General features: G+C 40.5%; 1 protein-coding gene across 1 annotated transcript; it reads right to left on the bottom strand.

Annotated features, from left to right (window-relative positions):
* Nucleotides 1-1213: 1213 nt before the first annotated feature.
* Nucleotides 1214-8586, bottom strand: LOC119737959 (N-substituted formamide deformylase-like). The gene is made up of 7 exons (XM_038212633.1): nucleotides 8316-8586; nucleotides 6287-6593; nucleotides 5434-5674; nucleotides 4507-4786; nucleotides 3598-4031; nucleotides 2877-3110; nucleotides 1214-2458 (listed from the first exon to the last, which is right to left on the bottom strand). The coding sequence occupies exons 1-7, from the start codon at nucleotides 8356-8358 to the stop codon at nucleotides 2093-2095; spliced, it is 1905 nt and encodes a 634-aa protein (XP_038068561.1). The 5' UTR covers nucleotides 8359-8586; the 3' UTR covers nucleotides 1214-2092.
* Nucleotides 8587-19198: the final 10612 nt, after the last annotated feature.

The following is a 19198-nucleotide window of genomic DNA, read 5'->3' as shown; positions in this document are numbered from 1 at the left end:
TCACAAAATAATGTTCATATACCCCGAACCACGCTGGCTTTGTTCTATTTCGTATTTCGTGCAAAGGCGGACATTATTACTAAGAAAAAATATATATTTTTGGTGTCGGAGCAGGGGGGGTTCACATTTTTTTCATGAATTTCTATGGGTTTTTTTGACAGAGCCGGGGGGTCCGAACACCCCCCCCCCCCCCTGGATCCGCGCCTAGGAAAGTGAATATACGAGAAACATCTATCGAAACTTTCGGCCTACTTATCGTGAATATCGTGAAGGGACTAAACATCAGAAAGCATTTCTTCTCAATCACGATCATCAATGAGTGGAACATTTTTCCTGCTAAAGTTGTGAAGGCTAGATCAACTAACCTAGTCAAGAACAAGGATGTAGGGTCAAAAAAGCTTGAGCCTATTACTCATCAACCTCAGTGTACGTGTGTAAGTGTGTATTGTTCAAAGCAACTTCTATAGATGGAGGAGCCATATATTTAAAAGATGCTTGAAACGAGTTGAGTCTTTGAGCATACTAAACTCTCTTTTTTATGAGGTAAACAAATATATAAAAAAATTGGCATTATGTCCAGAAACAGAACTGTCCCCCTTGCTTTAATTGTGTTAAGCACCGCCAGCAGGGATGGATTTGAAGACGTATAAGGCACCTAGAAGGGTCGTAACGAATTCAGAAATCAGAATTATATACCAGGGGCAGAACCATGTAAACAATGAAAAACAAGCAGAAGTAAGTTGAAATGGAGAGAATGCAACACTGGAGGTATGTGACCTTTACGACTTGCTGTTAATGCGGGCTGCTGTGTTCTGTAGTTTTTGTAATCGTGAAAGTTGTGTTTGGGGGTTTGGTGTTAAGTGGGTTGTAGAAGTCTAATAGAACTGGATGATGTAAGGACGTGGCATGAACACTAATTTCAGTGATTGATTAATGTGTAGGCTACTCTCCAAAAAGTTTCGCGAGTGGTCCCGTATAGATTTACAAATATCAGAAACACGGTTATGTACAGTACATATGAAAATGAACAGCGCCCCTAGCGTCAGATGCGGTCAAGCGTCTGACCCCCCCCCCCTTGCACTTTGTTGAATATACCCGTGAGTATTGGAAACACTGACTGCTAGGCCCCTTCTCAGTTTAGAAGAAATACAAGGGTAGACATTTTATTAAATTGAAACTCAAAAAATGAAATTTCATTTCGGCAACAAAGCACTAACAATGCAAAACCCGTTACAAACTCTTTATTCAAAACCACCATTTTTTCAATCACGATTAAAATTCATCTTAACTTAATTTTAAGGACAGAGAAATCAGCTTTTAAACAAACGACACCACAAAATTCAAAACTTGGCGTGTTTTTATGATAATGGAATATTTTATCTCTTGATAACCCCGAAAGTTAACTCCTTTATAGCGTTGCCGTAAAATGTGTATGTCAGCATAACCCGAAACCCTTTTCATCAAATACAAGCACTAAAAAATATTCCAACACCTTTATAATCTTAATATATCTTTCTGTCAGGCCAACTATTTTTTTCTACATTTCATCCTAACACGACATAAGCAACAACCAGTATTTCATAACTCAACCCACGTATTCCTCATACTTTTCGCCTTTCGTTTCTTTTTTTGTACGTGAAAATCCTTTAACTTTACTTACGACTAAAAACATGTCTAATTTTTTAACTGCTCAAAAACCGAAACCTAAACATTTTCATCACACAAAAACAAACAAATTTCAGCGTTTTCTTTTATCAAGAAAATTTCATTGTGAGGTGCAGAGGGAGCTTAATGTATGTAGAATAATTCGTAAATGACCATTAAAAATAAAATAAGTTTGAATTATTTTGTGATCAAACGGCACATATTTCCTTGAATTGGGTCCATTTTGCTCGTTGCTTAAGTTATCTCAGCTAATACTTTTGGCAGCTTTAACGTGACAAAACTGCATGCGTATAATTAAGCCCTCATTCCTGTATTGATACGCCAATAGCAAGGCCTAGTTGATTGCAAATATTCGCAATGCTTGTTTTCATAATAATTTTGAGGAAAATATCGAATGATTCCTTATTCTGCGGCATGTCTAGTTTGCCTAAACCGGACGGTCTAGCACCTTGACGTTGACCGTGGGTATGGTCTTGATGTTGGCCAGGTTGTTGCGGCGCCCGTCCACGAAGGTCTCAATGACACGGATTTTCTCCAAGTCAAACGGGTCCACGTCGTAAGGGTTGTCAGAGAGAATCACCAGGTCGGCCTTCTTGCCAGGCTTGATACTTCCTACCTTCTGGTCCAGGTGGAGCTGCCAGGCCGCGTTGACGGTGTAGGACTTGAGAACTTCGTGGATGGACACGCGGTACTCCGGGCCGTAAGGAGTGGTAGGGTCATCCCTGGTGCAACGGGTGATGGCTGTCTTCATGTTGGCGAAAGGGTTGGCGTCTCCGGGGAAGGTCGGATGATCCTGTAAAGATGAAGAATAACAATTTCCGATCATTGTTTCTACCGTTATATCTTAAAGTGATTCTTTAATATTGTATTTTAATACCCAGAAAATCCGTTCCCCCAAGTTATGGCCAGCGGATCCTCCCCTCCCCCCTTCTGATCTCCAAAATACAATTGCTGGTTTGAATTGAATTGTCTGACAGTGCTTTGTATGAATCAAGAACAAATATTGTCAAATGTTGACATTTTGCGCTGATGCTCATGATGTTTTATGTTATTGGATTCAAAACTGCAGATACATTTAGGCCGGCAAGATACCTTCTTAAACATATCAGACTCGTTACTAAAACAAAAGAAGGCGTAGCGATCATATCAGTAAAAAGGTATCGGGGGTCTGTTCAAAGCCTTTTGGGGGTAAATAAAGAGCCGCCATTCACCTGATGAATGGTCCAAGTAATGCCATTCTTGGTTGCCTCAGACAGCGGAGTCCAGCGGTTGACTCGATCACCGAAGATGTCAGTCTTGTAGACCAAGGCGTAGAAACGGAGATGGTCCACGAAGAAAGACAGTGCCAGATTGATCTTCCCAGCGCGTTCAATCTGGTCCACGGTCATCAAGCCAAGATGCTCCATGCGATGACGGTTGTCCTGATTCGGGAACTGGTTCAGGACCTAAAGGGAAAATGATAGCTGGATAGTGAGTGATTGAAATCGGTACCAGATTGATCTCTCTGTCCTTTTATCAACATTTTTTTAAAAAGGGAGAGTCTCCTTGAATATGACAAACCGATAGAGTTTCGTAGTTCAGAACTGTAATTGGGAATGTGGTATTCAAGTCAATCACGGGTCAAGTCACAAGGCAATCGCAAGACAAAACACAAGGTGTGTCACCGGAAGGACATGGACAAAGTTGACAATGACAAAGTTGACAATGACAAAGGAATGTATTTGTCACGCCCAGCTGATTTGCATAGCTTATCGCTTGACTTGCGAAGTCTTGTAAATAATTCACTTGCGAAAACCTGCGATGACTTGTGACTGACTTTTCAAAACTTGAATACAATTCTGCGGAGGAGTATTTACTTTAGTTTCACCACAAAGTATGGGTCTTTCCCTTTTATAGGAAATATCTTGATGTGCCAAATCATACTTCACTCACCTGCTCATACACCTTCAACACCTGTTCAGAGCTCCTCTCGCCGTGGCAGTGGATCGCCATCTGCTTCCCGTCCTGGTGATGTCTCTTGATGGTATCTAAGAGAGCATCGTCCTCCATGTTCAAGGTGCCGTAGCCAGGTGCCTTGGGGAACCCCAGGGTTTCAGTCAGCGGGGTGTACATGAAGGGTTCGCGGGTAGCGCATGTGCCGCAGTGCGGGGAGCCATCAGCAACCAACTTCAAGCCAGCTTCCCACAGACGGGAGCTGTAGTTGCCAACTCCCCCGTCGTAGTTTTTTACGACGCTCCTGCCTTTCTTGGGTGGTGCGGGCTGAACGCGCCCCAGCTGGCTGCAGCATCTTACCTTCGGCGGAGGGGGAGCTGACTTGGGCTGATGCAGCTCTTCCTCTGTCTGCGCATGGGTCATTTTGTACAGACCTGTCAAATGATTTAGAAACACTCCAATAAGTCAAAACTGTAATCTTGTCATCCATAAACATCGAAGCATTACGATAACCTCATGGCTTACAAATTAGTGTGTCCATGATTTAACGTGCCAACAGTAATTAAGAAACATCAAAAAAATTATTTCCGTCTATTACGTAACCATTAAAGAGTGCCCGAGTTGATGAATCCTTGTATTGGGACCTTGGAATGTATAAGAACCCGTAAAGGAATGGATATCTTAGTACAGGACAAGGTGCATGCGCGAATCGGTTCACGCCCGTATTGTATACGAAGTATACGCATGACAACCTTTCCCCGAATTTCTACAAACTGTGCGCAGCATCATGAGGAACTCGGAACGGCAGCAACGGTGCTCAGATGACATTCTGTCTCATATTAATTATAATTATGTTCAATCCTCTGCACTCTTGTTCACTGTTGAGGGGTATTAAAGCTGATTACTCACCCAGGCGGATGGGGAAGTCTGGAGCATCAGCACAAGTCTTGAGAATCGCATCCATCTCGGGAGAAGGCATGTAGGCCAGTTCAGTCACGGTGGTCAGCCCGGCTGAGGCGTAGGCTCTCCACTGATCATAGAAGCCCTGCATCATGAGCTCCTCGTCGGGAAGTGGGGCTCGACCCATGACCAGCATGATGGCCGGCTCCTCGAAGACCTGCCCGGTGGGCCAGCCCTCGGCATCCAGGACCACGGTACCTCCAGATGGACTAGGGTAATTCTGGCCAATCTGGGGGGAAATGTGTACAGTTATAATACTTTGTAAAGATGGTACCGTTTTTGGCAAACTCTCCCTTGGTCCACGGGGCATTTTGGTCATAAGCCCCGTCTATCTCAGGTTTGTGTACTTTTCTCACACAGTTCATGTGACGAGTCTGACCGACTTACCGTGGTCACCTGATCACAAGACACAAGTCGTGATCTAATCGGTCAATGCGCAATGTTTGATTGACAAGCACGGAAGGTTCATGTTGCTGGAAGGTTTCCAAACATGAACTATACGCAATTTCAGTTTTAGCTGCCATTTATAAACCTAGTCCCCTATTCAGATTGGAGTTCTGGAGTAGCGTGGAACTAAAAGAAGCTGACCCAATTAGATTTAAAAACGAATGTATAGAGTCCCATGTCAGCTAAACCCGAAATTTGGCTTTGTTTCAGAGTCAAAACTGACACTTTTCTGGCTCAAAATGAAAATTCTGTCTGTAGACTGTTTCTGCTGGGTCATTTGATCCGGAAACATTGGCAAAAGTGTCGTGTTAACCAAGAAATGTGTCAATCCAGATAGAATTGTGGTTCATATCTAGCTGACCAGGGATTCTTGAGAGTATAAGATCGGTAAGTGGAGGAGCAACTGTAGACAAAGCATAGGTCACTTACAGGTGGCTCAGGTGCCGCAAGAGCGGGACTGTTGACCCAGGCCACGTGACCGCTCTGACCAACCACGACGATCGGAATGGTGGAGGAGAAGTTGGCATCCAGGAAGTCGGCGCTGAGAGTGGGCAGGTCGGAGATGAGCTCAGGGTCCCAGCCGAAGAAGATGGCCCAGTCCTTGTTGTTGGGATCTGCGTCCAGCTCGCTGATTCTGTTCACCATGACGGTGTGAATGTCATCATAGCACCTGGGGTTTAGAATGGGTAAAGTCAAATAGAATCCAGATTCCGGGTCAATCTGACATTGACTTTTTTTTTGTATAGTGCAAAATAGCTGAAAGTATGTGTCGCAAGACTACAATATCCAATTTTTTAAACGAGTCTGACAACTTGGTCTTTTGCCACAGTTTTTTGACTTTTCCTAGTCAATATGACCGGAAAGGCAGTCATCTGTGAGCCGGAAAAGAGTAATTTTGACCCCAAATAGAACGGTTGGCTGAAATAGGTGTCGCATGACTACAATATGCTATTTTGTAAAGGAGTATGTTATCATGGTCTTTTGCCACAGTCTTTTACTTTTCCTCGTAAAAATGATGACCCAAAAAGCAGTCATCTGTGAGCCGGAAAAGAGTCATTTTTACTCCAAATAGAACATTTTTGCTGAAGTAGGTGTCGCAAGACTACAATGTCCAATTTTGTAAACAATATGACATCATGGTCTTTTTGCCACAGCAGCGTGCCAAATGTCATAATGAAGCAGTAATGCGATGGCCTACTCGATGATGACGTACGCTGGATCGTGCACATTCGCCATCCTTACCTCCCCCCCCCCCCACCACGCCCACAATAAAATCCTTTACCTGTAATTCAGGGCACTGATGTTGATGTACTGGCTCCGCATGAGGGCGCACTGTATAGCGTGCTGGTGGGGTTCGATGAAGCCCGGCATCAGGGTCTGTTGGTTCAGGAAGATGACCTGGGTGTCGGGTCCGGCGTGACGGAAGACCACATCGATGGAGCCCACGGCCAGGATGGTGTCCCCGCTGATCGCTACGGCCTCGGTCTTGGGCGGGGAGTCGGCACCGCGGGACCCCGGGTTGGCCTCACTCCCCTCCATGGTGATGATGTCGCCCCCGTACAGGATGAGGTCGGCTGGCATGGCCGAGCCTTTGTTTGTTGCAAAAAAAAATGATATCCAAACCATCATCTTAAAGACAGTGTTACAACGAACGTTGCTGGATTTTTCCTTCACGTTAATTCTTTCTGCACTCAGATTTGACCGGGAATTCCGGTCCTATTTAGCCTGACACTCTAGGCAGAGAAAACAAGTGTGTGTTTACAGTGACGCCTGAAAATTACCAAAGTAGGTAAGGAATTCTTTCATTTTGTAACTTTTTCATGTTTCTGTTTGTCTATTTTACTTATTTTGTTTACTTGTTTTAGGTACCTTTAAAGGTAATGATTATACAACATTTGCATTTGCGGTAATTTTCAGAAATCGATGGATATGGGGTTAGTATTTCATGGCAAAATTTTGTTTCACTGACCTGTTAAAAGTTTGTGTTTATAGATGACGTAAAATCCCCCCCCCAAAAAAAAAAAAATGTTCTTAACTTCTTGTAGTCTGGCTACCTGACCCTACTTGAGACGAAACGGAGCAGTTTATAGACGTTTGGGAATTGTCTAGTCAGGGAACCAGATTAGCTAGCTTGCACCAGTTAGGTCACGGATGTGTAAGCGATTGCAAACAAAATGTGGACTAAATAAATTGGGGGGCAATATTCGAAAAATGGCGGGGGGTTTTCCCTACGATGGTCGACAGCACACCAGGTGCCATGATTTCACAGGATGCTTGAGACTATTATGCACTTACAGTCTATCTAGCAGGGTATTTCATAATGATTAGGTAGTTTTGTTTTTTAATGTTTGCAAATGTTGTATATTGCTTTTAACGGTATGATGTTTTATTAACCTGATTTATTGTTTAGGCCTAACCAATGACACACAGAACCGTCGCATAGGGAAGACTTTTTATTTTCAAAATAAAGTTAATTTTAAATGTTTGGCCAAAATTAATGTGGCAATAAAACATTTTGAGGTTAATAATATGGCCTTAAAATCAGCCAGGTTGGGTTTAATACCATAGAGCAGGTCTACGGATGATTTAGAGTACCGTGTTGGTTCAGGGACCGTTTTTCAAGCAATAAATTATTGACAAATTCTGATTTGACCTGCGCCGCTGGCTTACAATTCAATGTTTATGTCAACATTATGCCAAGCCCCTTAGTTAATTTAAATAAACAAACTTGAACTACAACCACTAAAAACTGGATCACATACGTGTGTGCCTTTGGGGGTTGCCGAGCTCTGCCAATTATTTGTCTCACTTGAATACATGTTTGCATTTAAAGTGGATGATTTACAGGGACTTAAATCGTGGAGATTTGGGGCACGGTCTTTGTGAGTCTACTATAGCGCGCTTGGGCTTGCGGGTACACGGCTCTGAGAAAATTTTACTTTTGTTGATGGACATAAAAGGTTGACCGAAACGTCGAATTGATACCTCCGGTTCTTATCTTAAAGGCATAGGATCATTGTGTATTTATCCCAAAAGTAACCTACCTAATTATTATCAAAACGTTTACTTGGATTGAAGATCGTTCTGGTACTAAACAACTTGTTTTTCCTCCCACCTCTAAAACTGTAATTTCTTCTCATTGTCTTCTCTCTAAGTTGGTGTGATGTTTCCCCTGGGATGCTTTACCAACTATAATATACAGATACAGATACAATGTATATAACTCATGAAAAAAAAGTTCCAAAGAACTGGTAAGGAAACCCCTTGTGATTGGCTACCAATGCTTTAACGTCACATCGACAGGTGCCTACCTTTGGACATCCTGGATTTCGCTGTGAGCTGAGCTCTCTGCATGGTGACAGCGTTCTCTGGCAAAGTTTAGACAACAAACGACGCAAACAGACGGTGGGCCGTGTATGGAGGGTTTGTAGCAAGCGGCTGGCGACCAAGTTTCAACGGAGAAACCACAGTTGCAAGTGAGCTGTGCCTGAAGGGTAGCCCCGGGTTTTAAGCTCTCGCATCTGGCCCGTGGGTGGGGCAAAAGGGTACCGCAGTGGCGCCTAAACCGGCGCTTCTTGCCATTACAATTATGAAACAAACACCCATAGAAAAGGATTTATTACATTCGTACCTATGTGACTTATTTAATTTTCCAAATCTGGCAATAATTCATCGTGATATTTTTTCACCTAAAATGTTAATGTGCCAATGATATACATCATGTTATTTTACTTACAAACCCTTTTCGAACATTCTTTGTATTTGTTCCACCTTATTTTGAACAAGGGGGTAACAGCAAAAAGAGGATTAGGCCTGCCAGTATTTTGGCGGTGGTTGGGCCCAATAAAGCGCCCAAGGCTTACGACGTACCTGGACAAAACAAATCGCCAGATTTATTACAATGTCCAGGTTTTTTTTTTCAATTTTAAGTTTAGTTTACACAAAAGCTGTTTTTACGCAACAGCACTTGCCGGTGATCCTGTTATTATATGCCCCTGTGCACTTGGTAGTACGGTGTTCCCTAAAGAGCGAATCTAGGTGCACAATTTACCGTCGTTACCATCAGCCATCGTGCCATTTCCACGGAAATTAAAGGACTCCATAGCACTTCACAGGAAATCGGTTAGACACCCACAAACATCCATATATATATGATTGATCCAACAGTGATCAATAGTCTGCATCGCGTGTGTATCAGACGCGACAGTATTGTCATGATTTTCTTTACCATTTGTCCCCACTTCACATGCATGGTTGACTTTTGAAATCGAATCCGATTGTGGTCTTTCAACTGACCGCAGTTTTTTGAAGCTATCAGCTTTACTTGCCCTTCGTTTCTTTTTCTTTAATCCAACTTGACACAAAACTTTGGTAAATCAACGCCCCATGCATGACCAAATAAAACTCGGGAAGTTTGAAGGGAAAAGAACCGTCAAACCAGTTAAACAAGAACATGAAATAAATCTTCGCATTTAAACGTGTTGTTGTGCGAATATCCATGCCTCGATATATATGAACTATAATAACCCAAGAAACCATGCACTTAGACGCACCTATTGCCTTGCTTGAATTCTAGATGCATGCTCTGTGGTGCGATCTGAGGCTATTTTTGACTACTTTGTCCAATCTTTTGGAGGAAAAAGATGGTAATGTACGCAGTGCCTGCCTTTATTGCGACACCACTTTAAAAAAAAAAATGGTTTCGTTTGGGGGGCCATGGCCCCCGTTGCCCCCCCCCCCCCCCCATCCGCCCTTGTTGCACAACACATTGCGTGCGAAAGACGAGTGAGGCGGCTTTGTATCCGCACTTCACTGTCAGTGTACTTTGTCACAAAAACCTGCCGTATAAGTGAGTTGAGTTGGATCCATGATACCGATGCGTACATGACATTTTTCACAAATACTAGAAATGACTGTGTTCGTGTACGAACACAAGCTGCTTCGTCTGTTTTTAAAATTGCTCTTTCCGACATTATGTAATGAATTCGTCATATCACTAAATAATCATATAACACATTACACATAATCCAACACGAATCGGACCTTTAGATAATAGGCCTCATACAATGGCCCTTTGGGAAAACGAGCACCTGGTATTTGGAAGATATGTTAATGATGCACAAAAAATGAATGTCTTGTGTATCTGTAGTACTTCACCTTATGCCATGGCCGATCATGATGTGGTAAATTAGGATGTTGTTTAGTATGCGGTACTATAGTATTATTTGTTGCTGCCAGAAGACAAGTTCAAAGCAGTCGTCAAAAGAAGTGCAATGAAAGCAACTAATCAAAATAGGTACATGTACCGTAAACAGCAACGAAGCAACTGTTTTTCATTGTCAGGGAACCAGACTACGAGAAGTTAATTGTTTTTCTTGGTTTTCCGTCATCTACGAACCCAAAACGTCAAGCAAGCCAGCCTTTAAATTCTCAAAAAAAAATGGCCAGGACTTTTTAAAACTATTTTATTAATACCCTTGGCATAATAATACACGTAAAGTGAATGCTTGTAGGCAATCAAGTGTTCTCCCATTCCCATAAATAAATTGTATTTTCCCCGACGGAATTCCATCTGGGTCACAAAATGGTATATTTTACCGTGTCACAATTATTGCAGTGTACATAATTATGGGCAATGTGTGCACGGAAACGCAGAGAACAAAAACAATAGCTGCTTCGGCAGCGTACGGTCGGCCAAGAACCAATTAAGCCTGTGTGCGTCCAGCCACGGGCACTCCTACACTTTGTCAGGCAAATTTTTAGGACCCATTTTCGACGGTAATTTTATCAATTCTGCCCTCGGATGGAAGCCCAAAAACCAGGGAGTATAGATCCTCGGCTATTTTTACACAATTCCACCGTTTTTTAAGCCAAACGATCCCTTTTTTCCCTTCAAAAAAGACTTCTTGTAGAAATTCTCACTGTGCACAATCAAACGCGAATTATTTGCGTCCGCTGTCTTCTAATGTCGAACAAAAATACACCCCCGGCCAAATTGTGTTTTGCCGGCATTGTCCGGCATTACTGGCATGTTGTCGTAAAAGTTGGTAACTTGATCCGGTCTTAACTTATTCTTCAAAATGGGGCATGGGGCCGCTGCTGAATTCAGTTGAGCGTGATAAGGAGTAATAAATAACTGTCTGATATTTTCTACACAAACCCCAGGTGTAGGGGGCTTTGTATAGAAATGTCTAGATGCCAACTTTACGACAATGAGTGTTAGTACTACCGAAGCAGCTAATTGCACAACACATTGCGTGCGAAGGCCAACAATGTGGTTCACGCTTGAGTCTGTACTTCACTATCAGCATTACCAGCACGGTCGTAAAAGTTGGTACCTTGATCCTGTCTAATTGAAGCATAACTTATTCTTTCAAATGGGGCTTTCGGTTGCTGCCGAAGTGAATGGAGCATGGTCGATGGGTAGTAATGATAAATATTTTCTGATATTTTCTACACAAACCCCCGGTGTAGGTGGTATTGCATAGACATTTTTAGATACCAACGTTTACGACAATGTGTTTGTAATGGTCGACAAGACCCAAGCCTGCGTGCAGCCATGACATCCCTTCACTTTCTCTGGCAAATAGGACCCATTTTTCCACCGTAATTTTATAAATTCTGCCCTCAGATGGAAACCCCAAAACCAGGGAGTTGATTCCCGGCTTTATTTACACAATTCCACCAGGGGTTTTTTAAGCCAAACGGTCTCCTTTTTTTTTTCAAAAAAAAAGTTGTGGGTGCGGTTTTCATGCAAGAGCTCGCGTAGAAATTGTCACTGTGCACAATCAAACGCGAATTATTTGCGTCCTCTGTCGTTTCTAATCGCACCAGTCAGATATCGCTGTTAATTTGAACTATGGTATCCTAGCATGGGGGAATTGTGCAGCCAGTTATGTGAATAGAATTCTTAACCTACAAAAACGGGCATTGAGAGTTATTAATTCTGTTGACAGACTTGAGCATTCAAATCCTCTTTTCTGTAAACATAAAACACTCAAGATCAATGAAATGTATTCACTTCAACTTGGAGCCTTTATGCATCGTTTAAACAATAATTCACTTCCAAATTCCATTGCACAAATGTTCTGCAGAAACGAAACTATACATCACCATTTTACCCGACAACGTAGAGAATTTCACTTTTCATTTGCAAGAACAACTGTTTACAAAAAGACAATTCGGCATGAAGGCCCTAAGTACTGGAAGTCCTTACATAAAACACTTCAAAGCATTCGTAGCCTTCCATTATTTAAATCCAAACTTAAATCAAATTTACTATCAAATTATAATACCTCAGACTAATCTTCTTACTGGGTTACTACTCCGTATTTCTTTTATTTTTGATCAGGAATATTATTGGTTTTAAATGTTTTTCGTGTGTTATGTACAATTTACAATTTACATGTTCAATTGTTTTTCATTTGTTTTTCATTAAATGTTTGTATTAATCCACGTTAAAGGGGATCCCTACTCGACAAGCTCCGCTTTTTGGGGATCCCCTTCCATCATCTCTAATTTAAAAATAATGCCCCCAAAGTGTATAAATATATTTTGGAAAACCAGTTCAAATTTCTTAATATCTAAAACTACATGTATGTATTTATGCCTTGTCACTTAATGAAATGAGATATGGTAAAAATAATAAAGAAGAATGAATGACTGAATTATAATCGCTGTTATAATGACGTTATCGGCACTCTTTGTGGGTCGGGCCAAACGAGTTTTAATCTTGATTATTAACACTTCGTACACCCACCCACAAGACTCAACAAAAGCAATAACACCCTCTGGAAAGGATTTATTGTTTGGGTATCGCATTTGTACCTATGTGACTTATTTCATTTCCAAAACTGGCAATAAGGTATCCTGATATTTTTGCACTTAAAATGTTAATGTGCCAGTGATGAACATCATATTATTTTAAAGACAAAACCCATTTCAAACACTGTGTATTTGTTGTTCCTAATTTTGAACAAGGGGGTAACAATAATAAGATGATTAGGCCTGTCAATATATTGGGCTCAAGAAGGCGCCCAATCTACGTCCTAGACGTGTCTGGACAAAACAAATCGTGAAATCTATAAAAATGTCCTTGTGTTTTTGTAACTTCAAGCTTGATTTACAAAAGTTACTGTATGCAGTAGCACTTGCCGGTGATCCTATGATTATGTGCCCCTGTGCAGTATTAAAAGGTGTTCGTCGAAGAGCCAATCTATGGTCACAATAATTTACCATCAGTAGGCCCCACTATCCGTAATCGTGTGTGTTCCAAGGCAACTAAAGGACTCCATACCACTTTACTTGGAAACAAACTGGTTGTACCCAGACCCGGATTAAGTGTTTCGTAGGCCCTAGGCCCTAAGGCGGCACCCGTGTTCCGTAGGCCCTGCCCCACCCTAGAGGCACCGGCTCCCAACTAATGCTATTAAAGTACAAAGCACTAGCTAGACCAAAGTGGTATAGGTCCTAGCTCTGGAAGCCTGCTGGCACCAAGAGCTCAATCGCCTCTCAAAAGTGTGATGGGGTGGTACATACAAGTCGTCTAGATCAGAACTAAACGGCGTGGGGTTCCGGGCCCACTTAAGGGCCCCGGGGAAATGGATTCTAGACGTTCTGTGGTGCGATCTGAGGCAATTTCTGACTACTGTAATGATTTAGCAAAAGATCATCATTTTAACATTATTCTTGAGTTTGGAGTCATTGAATCAATTTTTTATTCAGGGACGAAAATAGTTGGGGGGGGGGGAACGACATGTCCCCCGATCGACGCCCGTGGTTGGCACCGTGCTTCAGAACAGTCGACAGACTTTACACGTAAATTGTATACGTAGGGCCTGCATGTATGCCTAAATGCTGTACAGCGTCAGTTTGTGAAATCGAAAATTCTGAGAGAAACCCTAAAACTTAAAAACAAGAATTAAAAAAAAACACCAAAATCTCTGCGCGGTATATGGCACACAGCGGTAGTTTCGTAGGCCCCCTCCCCCCATTTTCTGTAGGCCCCCGAATTTTTCGTAGGCCCTGGGCACAGTGCCTACTGTGCCTACTGTGCCTATTGGGTAATCCGGGCCTGCGTCTGTATCGCATGACAGACGCGACAGTATTTTGTCCTTGGAGAAAATATTTTCTTTACCTATTTGTTCCCAGTTCATATGCCTGGTTGACTTTAAATTAAGGGTAAAAGATTTGGTATTTTCAACTGACCTCCGTTTTTGAAGCCATCAGGCTTGCTTGCCCTTTGTTTCTTTTTCTTAAATCCAAACACAAAGCCTTGTCAAATCAACGCCCCACGCATGACCAAGTAAAACTCAGTATGTTTCTGTGCGAATAGCCATGCCTCGATTTGAACTATATAACACAAGAATACCATGCACTTAAACATAATTATAATCTTGCTTGAATTCCTAATCCTCAAGTGTTATTTTCGGATACTTCATTTTACCACCACAAGTTGCTGTGGTGAGACTTAACAGTTTAAATTGTGAAATGAAAATATCACACGGTTGCTTATTGACTTGCTTGCCTTGTACTTAATAAATTAAATAAAATTAGATTAATTTTTTTAAAAACAGGGAAAGGACCTCATTAAAGGGAAAACAGAATTCTAGCAACAGTTTGTGCTGGACAAGTTGTTACCCCCAAAGATTCTGCCTAAGATGGATGTCATTACTGTTCTCATGGAAATGGTAATTCACCTTACAATTTACAGAACTTAAAGGCTTTGAATTATCCCGTAGATGACATTGCAGAAAACTGAAGATGAAGGCTAATAACTATATTACGGACTCAAACATAGCTTTGAAGATTCCAGTTAAAAGTAGCTTCAATTACTTTGACCATTTAGGCAGGTTTTCGTGGATAGTATAGGCCTACTGTTTGGATGCAACGGAATTAACTTTTCCGAGTGGTTAAATGGGAGGAATATTATCGCAAGGTAAAATCTGGACTTTCGCCTCGTGAACTGGAAAAGTCCCGATTTTTGAGCGATAATATTAGTTGAGCGATAATATTCTTCCCATTTCACAATTTAAAGCCACTCAATATTTATTTTATATGACTGACATATATTTCGATGTCTCATGCAAAAGTGAATAACTTTGTAAGTCTAGAAAAAAAAAGCAAATTAAAAATCGAATCTATTTTTCGGGATGAAAACGAAACAGCGCGCACAGTGCTGATGATGGGCGCTTAACATGGGTTCAATGACCTCTATTTTTTATGCGGGGGAGGGGTAATACTAATGATTTGTGCGGGGGAAGGGGTTAATAGCAATAACCCATCCATGTAGGTGTACGGGAGGTCATTGACACGTAATTTGGCTTCTTCTCTGGTCGCTCTGTCACATGATCAATCAGCTGATTTAAATCCCCCAAGAGTAAATCCCCAAATGAGACAGCTGATCAAGCTTAAGAAAAGATCGATATTAAAGGCAAAGCGATCAATGTTGAATCTTTTGACAACGCCACAATGATTTTGGATCGGCGCGGGACCAAAGGAACATCATCGTCGATTCATCTTTCTTTTATCCATTTTTCTATTTTATTCCATTTTTCTTTTATTAAGCCGTGGTTCATTTCTGATAGGTTTTCCTTGGCCGTCAGGTTGTTTGTTTCAGCCGAGGGGACATTAATGAATGGAAAATGGAGCCCCAAAAGTGGACAACCCAATTTTCCCATTTTCTGCTTGCAAAATTTGAGGGTTTTGTTTAAGTCGTGGCACTAGTTTTTAGAAAAGTCAATTTTCTGCTAGCAGAAATTTGGATTTTTCTTTGACTACTCTTTCGGCGCCCCAAAAGTGGACAACTAAAAATATAAAATTCCGACTAGCATAATAATGGGTTGAACGTATTGGACCAAACATTGACAAACTAAAACGCCAAATTTTCTATTTTAAAAAAAGTTTGAACGTTTTACAGAAATCACAACTTCTTCAGTGTTCTATACAAACGGAAACTGGTCGTATACTTGTTTATTCAACGTGGTGAAAGGCACTAGACTAACTACAAAACTTGACCAGATATTCCGTAACTAGGCTTTCTTCAGTTGGGTATGTTGTCCTCTCACTTGGACATGTAAACATATTATTGATGTCACATTATTAGGTGGCAACAACATGACCATCAAAAAGTGCAAATTTGCAGCGGATCAGTTTATATTTAACCTTATGGCAGAAAAGCTCATAAACTTGGCGTAATGTGCTGAATAATACTTTGATAAATTTATTAGTGATGCTCTTTTTGATATGAAGAACGTGAGCGCAAGAGATAACTGTAAATTTATATGCGTTTCTTGACAACCTCATGTCTTGTTGCACAATGTGAAAATAAGCGCGGCCAATTTTCTTGAAATCAAAGTTGACCATTAAATGTGATACATGTAATAGACTTTATAAACGTTGGTGAAAAGCCATTGACCAATTTATGAGAACATGAGACACCAATGTTGTTGAAGTATAGTTGACCATTAATTAATTGAGTAAAATAATGTTCCGTGTATTGGTCAAAGCCAACTTGCCATCCATTATGTAAGATAATTTTGACCAATGAGATAATAGACGTTATAAACCAGTCACCAATTTATGAGAACATAATAGAACACCAATGGTTTTGAAGCCAAGTTGACCATTAATTAATTGAGTAAATGTTCCATGTATTGGTCAAAGCAAACTTGCCATCTAATTGTGTAAGATAATTTGACCAATAAAATGGAAATTATTAATTGACCAACTAATTGGGAAAAAGGCTGTCTGATCATCAGCTGGTTGAATTTTTTTTATTTACCCATTTTCTGGTCAAAATGGCCTGCCAATGACAGTTCGTCATTAAGTGACCAAAAGTTGGGAAGTTGAGCGATAATATTCTTCCCATTTCACAATTGAAAGCAGCTCAATATTTGTTTTATATAACTGACATATATTTCGATGTCTCATGCAAAAGTGAATAACTTTGTAAGTCTAGAAAAAAAATAGCAAATTAAAAATCGAATCTATTTTTCGGGATGAAAACGAAACAGCGCGCACAGTGCTGATGATGGGCGCTTAACATGAGTTCAATGACCTCTATTTTTTATGCGGGGGAGGGGTAATACTAATGATTTGTGCGGGGGAAGGGGTTAATAGCAATAACCCATCAATGTAGGTGTACGGGCCGGGAGGTCATTGACACACAATTTGGCTTCTTCTCTGGTCGCTCTGTCACATGATCAATCAGCTGATTTAAATCCCCAAGAGTAAATCCCCAAATGAGACAGATGATCAAGCTTAAGAAAAGATCGATATTAAAAGGCAAAGCGATCAATCTTGAACCTTTTGACAACGCCACAATGATTTTGGATCGGCGCGGGACCAAAGGAACGTCATCGTCGATTCCATCTTTCTTTTATCCATTTTTTCATTTTATTCCATTTTTCTTTTATTAAGCCGTGGTTCATTTGTGATAGGTTTTCCTTGGCCGTCAGGTTGTTTGTTTCAGCCGAGCGGACATTAATGAATGGTAAATGGAGCCCCAAAAGTGGACAACTCAATTTTCCCATTTTCTGCTTGCAAAATTTTAGGGGTTTTTTTTTAAGTCGTGGCACTAGTTTTTAGAAAAGTCTACTTTCTGCTAGCAGAAATTTGGATTTTTCTTTGACTTCTCTTTCGGCGCCCCAAAAGTGGACAACTAAAAATATAAAATTCTGACTAGCAGAATAATGGGTTGAACGTATTGGACCAAACATTGACAAACTAAAAAGCCAAATTTTCTATTTAAAAAAAGGTTGAACGTTTTACAGAAATCACCCTTTTTTTAGTGTTCTATACAAACGGAAACTGGTCGTATATTTGTTTATTCAACGTGGCGAAAGGCACTGGACTAACATTCTAGAAAACTTGACCAGATATTCCGTAACTAGGCTTTCTTTAGTTGGGTATGTTGTCCTCTCACTTGGACATGTAATCATTATTGATGTCACATTATTAGGTGGCAACAACATGACCATCAAAAAGTGCAAATTTGCAGCAGATCAGTTTATATTTAACCTTATGGCAGGAAAGCTCATAAACTGGGCGTAATATGCTGAATAATCCTTTGATGAATTTATTAGTGATGCTCTTTTTGATATGTAGAACGTGAGCGCAATTGATAACTGTAAATTCTTATGCGTTTCTTGACAACCTTATGTCTTGTTGCACAATGTGAAAATAAGCCCGGCCAATTTTCTTGATATCAAAGTTGACCATTAAATGTGATAGATGTAATAGACTTTATAAACGTTGGTGAGAAGCCATTGACCAATTTATGAGAACATGAGACACCAATGTTGTTGAAGTATAGTTGACCATTAATTAATTGAGTAAAATAATGTTCCGTGTATTGGTCAAAGCCAACTTGCCATCCATTATATAACTTTGACCAATAATGTGATAGTAGACATTATAAGCCAGTCACCAATTTATGAGAACATAATAGAACACCAATGGTTTTGAAGTCAAGTTGACTATTAATTAATTGAGTTAATGTTCCATGTATTGGTCAAAGCAAACTTGCCATCTAATTGTGTAAGATAATTTGACTAATAAAATGGAAATAATTAATTGACCAACTAATTCAATCAATCAATTAATCTTAACTTTATTTCTAATTCCAACGCTGAACAATAAACATGTGTAAAGAGATAGTATGGATAAGAATGTAAATAATACAGTACAACATAAAATAATAAGAATGAAAACAAAGCTTGGAAATGGAGGGGGTCCATAAGAAGCACAGCTTGTCGAGTATGGGCCCCCTTAAAGTTGTGTTGTTTGTAGATTGGGTGCACACAATGATAGAAAGGACCCAAGCTACAAGCAACACAACAAAGTAAACACAGAAGGAATTAAACGAGACATATTAAGGCAAACCATGAATGGCCAAAGAGAAATGCATACATTTAGAATATTAAACATAAGGGTAAACAAACAAAAACAAAAGTGTAAATCCTGTGAACATGCACAAATATTGGATAGGTAAATCAAAATAAACACGTCAATAATAATGAACGCAAAAGATGCGACTTACAGATAAATTATAGATATAAATAATTATAATTGGGAAAAAGGCTGTCTGCTCATCAGCTGGTTGGATTTTTATTACCCATCTTCTGGTCAAAATGGCCTGCCAATGACAGTTGGTCATTAAGTGATCAAAAGTTGGGAAGTTGATATACACCAA

The sequence above is a fragment of the Patiria miniata genome, unplaced genomic scaffold, assembly GCF_015706575.1.
Source record: "Patiria miniata isolate m_02_andy unplaced genomic scaffold, ASM1570657v1 HiC_scaffold_3, whole genome shotgun sequence".
NCBI lineage: Eukaryota > Metazoa > Echinodermata > Asteroidea > Valvatida > Asterinidae > Patiria > Patiria miniata.
The sequence above is the reverse complement of the archived record's forward strand: the minus strand, read 5'-3'. Positions and strand labels throughout refer to the sequence as shown.